The 1867-nt window shown below is 37.7% G+C and overlaps 1 protein-coding gene across 1 annotated transcript in view; it reads right to left on the bottom strand.

The window, feature by feature from the left end:
- Positions 1–467: 467 nt before the first annotated feature.
- Positions 468–1867, bottom strand: part of LOC102203459 (matrix metalloproteinase-18-like) — an 11171-nt gene continuing 9771 nt past the window's right edge. The window contains exons 6-10 of the mRNA XM_005740164.2: positions 1627–1750; positions 1402–1535; positions 1139–1298; positions 927–1030; positions 468–753 (exon numbers count right to left, since the gene is read on the bottom strand). Coding sequence (XP_005740221.1) covers positions 644–753; positions 927–1030; positions 1139–1298; positions 1402–1535; positions 1627–1750 — 632 coding nt within the window. The 3' untranslated portion in view covers positions 468–643. The remainder of the gene's footprint in view (positions 754–926; positions 1031–1138; positions 1299–1401; positions 1536–1626; positions 1751–1867) is intronic.

Raw genomic sequence — 1867 nt, 5'->3', positions numbered from 1 at the left:
CAACTGAGATAATCCATCCACAATACGAGGTTAGTCATTAATATACTGCAAGAACACGAGAATAGAGCAGCTGCGACAGAATTCAGTATTAATGATTCAATGGTACGGAAGTGGAGGAAGCAAGAAGAATGAGTTGAGTAAAGTTTGACTTATCTGACTGCTTTGTTTGCTTAATGCACCTTATAATCCGGTGCGCTTTATGGTCCGAAAAATACAATACTTGAGTAAAGAAGCAGTTCTTCAACTTTTGCAGGAAGATCTGTACTTATACTTAAGTTACCAGTGTGTGTACTTTATCCACCTATGGTTGTAACATTGTAACACAACAGTAACACATTTAAAATGTCCTTATTGATGATGTCAATTTATTTTTACTGTACTCCATTTGACCTTTTGTGTACATAAATAGGTCAAAACACAACAACAATTAGCGAGCGGAAAAATTAAATAATGAGTGTGACATAAATAAAACAAAATAAAAAGTTATGGTAAAGCTTAATAAAGTTAACATAACAATAACAGTATTAAGTACATATGCTGCTGTTAACTTTTTAACAATAAAATTAAATATCCAAAAATATATTGACACAGTTACTCTTTTTTCTTTTTTTTACTGTGCCTTATTTAGCATTCAAAATCTTCTCTAGTATTTGGTGCAGGGCAAGAAGTAGCTGTTCCTCAGCACACGGTACAGCCTCCCGCTCCACATGGCATACTCAAACATTTGTGGTCCACTGTAGAGGTAGGTGTACCCTGCAGAACAGAGATGCTACATGTTAGTGCTGCATAACAGACCAGAGGGGTTTTTAAACATGTTAAAATAGCAATCATTCATTACATGTAAACTCAAAAGATAAAAACAGAAATATCAAAAACAGAAATCATTGTCTCGTTTCAGTGGTCTTCAAGCCTGAATTGCTGCTCACCTCCTTGCTGCAGAGCTGCAGTCACTTTGGAGGTCATTCCCAAGAAGGTCTCATCCACCTGTTTGGGGAATCCCTTATCCATCTTCTTTGTGGCCTCATTATAACTGGGAAAAGAAAAATGTATTTAGATTCATCTAACATTTGTAATACAACTTGTAAGCTGCTGTATGAAAATCAGTTGCCTAATTTTCTCAGGTCTTAGTGGAACACACCTGTAGTATTCACTGCCTACAAAGAACAGAGTCTTCCCACTTTGTTCGTCATAGAGGGCCGCATCAACTTTCTTCACTGTTTTGGGCAGCCCAAAGCTGGATATTGGTTTAGGATAGCCACTTACAAGATCATAGCCGCTGAAAGCCCACACCTTCTGATCTGTGAACAAATAAGAAGTAGACTTTATAGTAAAGCTATGTAAAGGCACAAAAATGCTGACTTCAAAGGAGTGCTGCATTAGGTGGACACTGAGAAAGCATACCTTTAAAAAGTAAGACACGGTCTGATTGTTGGCTCTCATAAGCAGCATCAATGTCAACAGGGGCATCGGGCCAGAAATTTGTGATGAGAGTTTGCTGAGGTGTGTTGCTCTGAGGGTGGTTGCGCCAGAAGAATCTGTGAAGACACACAGAAAATGTACATTAATGTAAATGATCAGTCAGCAAATCTCAGTAGCTCAGGTATTCATGCATTTATTTTGTGATACCTGTCCTTGAAGAAGAGCATCTCTCTTCGCAGTGTGGCAACAGCATCCAAAACCATCGTTGAATCACAGGCATCAGGAGTAGTGGGCGCTGTAGGTCCAGGTACAATGATATCCTCATTTGGACCTGGAGGTAATTTAATAAATATCACACTGTTGTAAGTTGTAAAATTATTTATGCACAGGTTCTTCTAAGATTTTGGTCAACTCAAATATTTTTAATTGAATAAAACCAAAAAAAGAA

Source organism: Pundamilia nyererei, unplaced genomic scaffold (assembly GCF_000239375.1).
Source record: "Pundamilia nyererei isolate P.nyererei 1_Seehausen unplaced genomic scaffold, PunNye1.0 scaffold00097, whole genome shotgun sequence".
Lineage (NCBI taxonomy): Eukaryota > Metazoa > Chordata > Actinopteri > Cichliformes > Cichlidae > Pundamilia > Pundamilia nyererei.
This window is presented reverse-complemented; position numbering and strand designations above follow the sequence as displayed.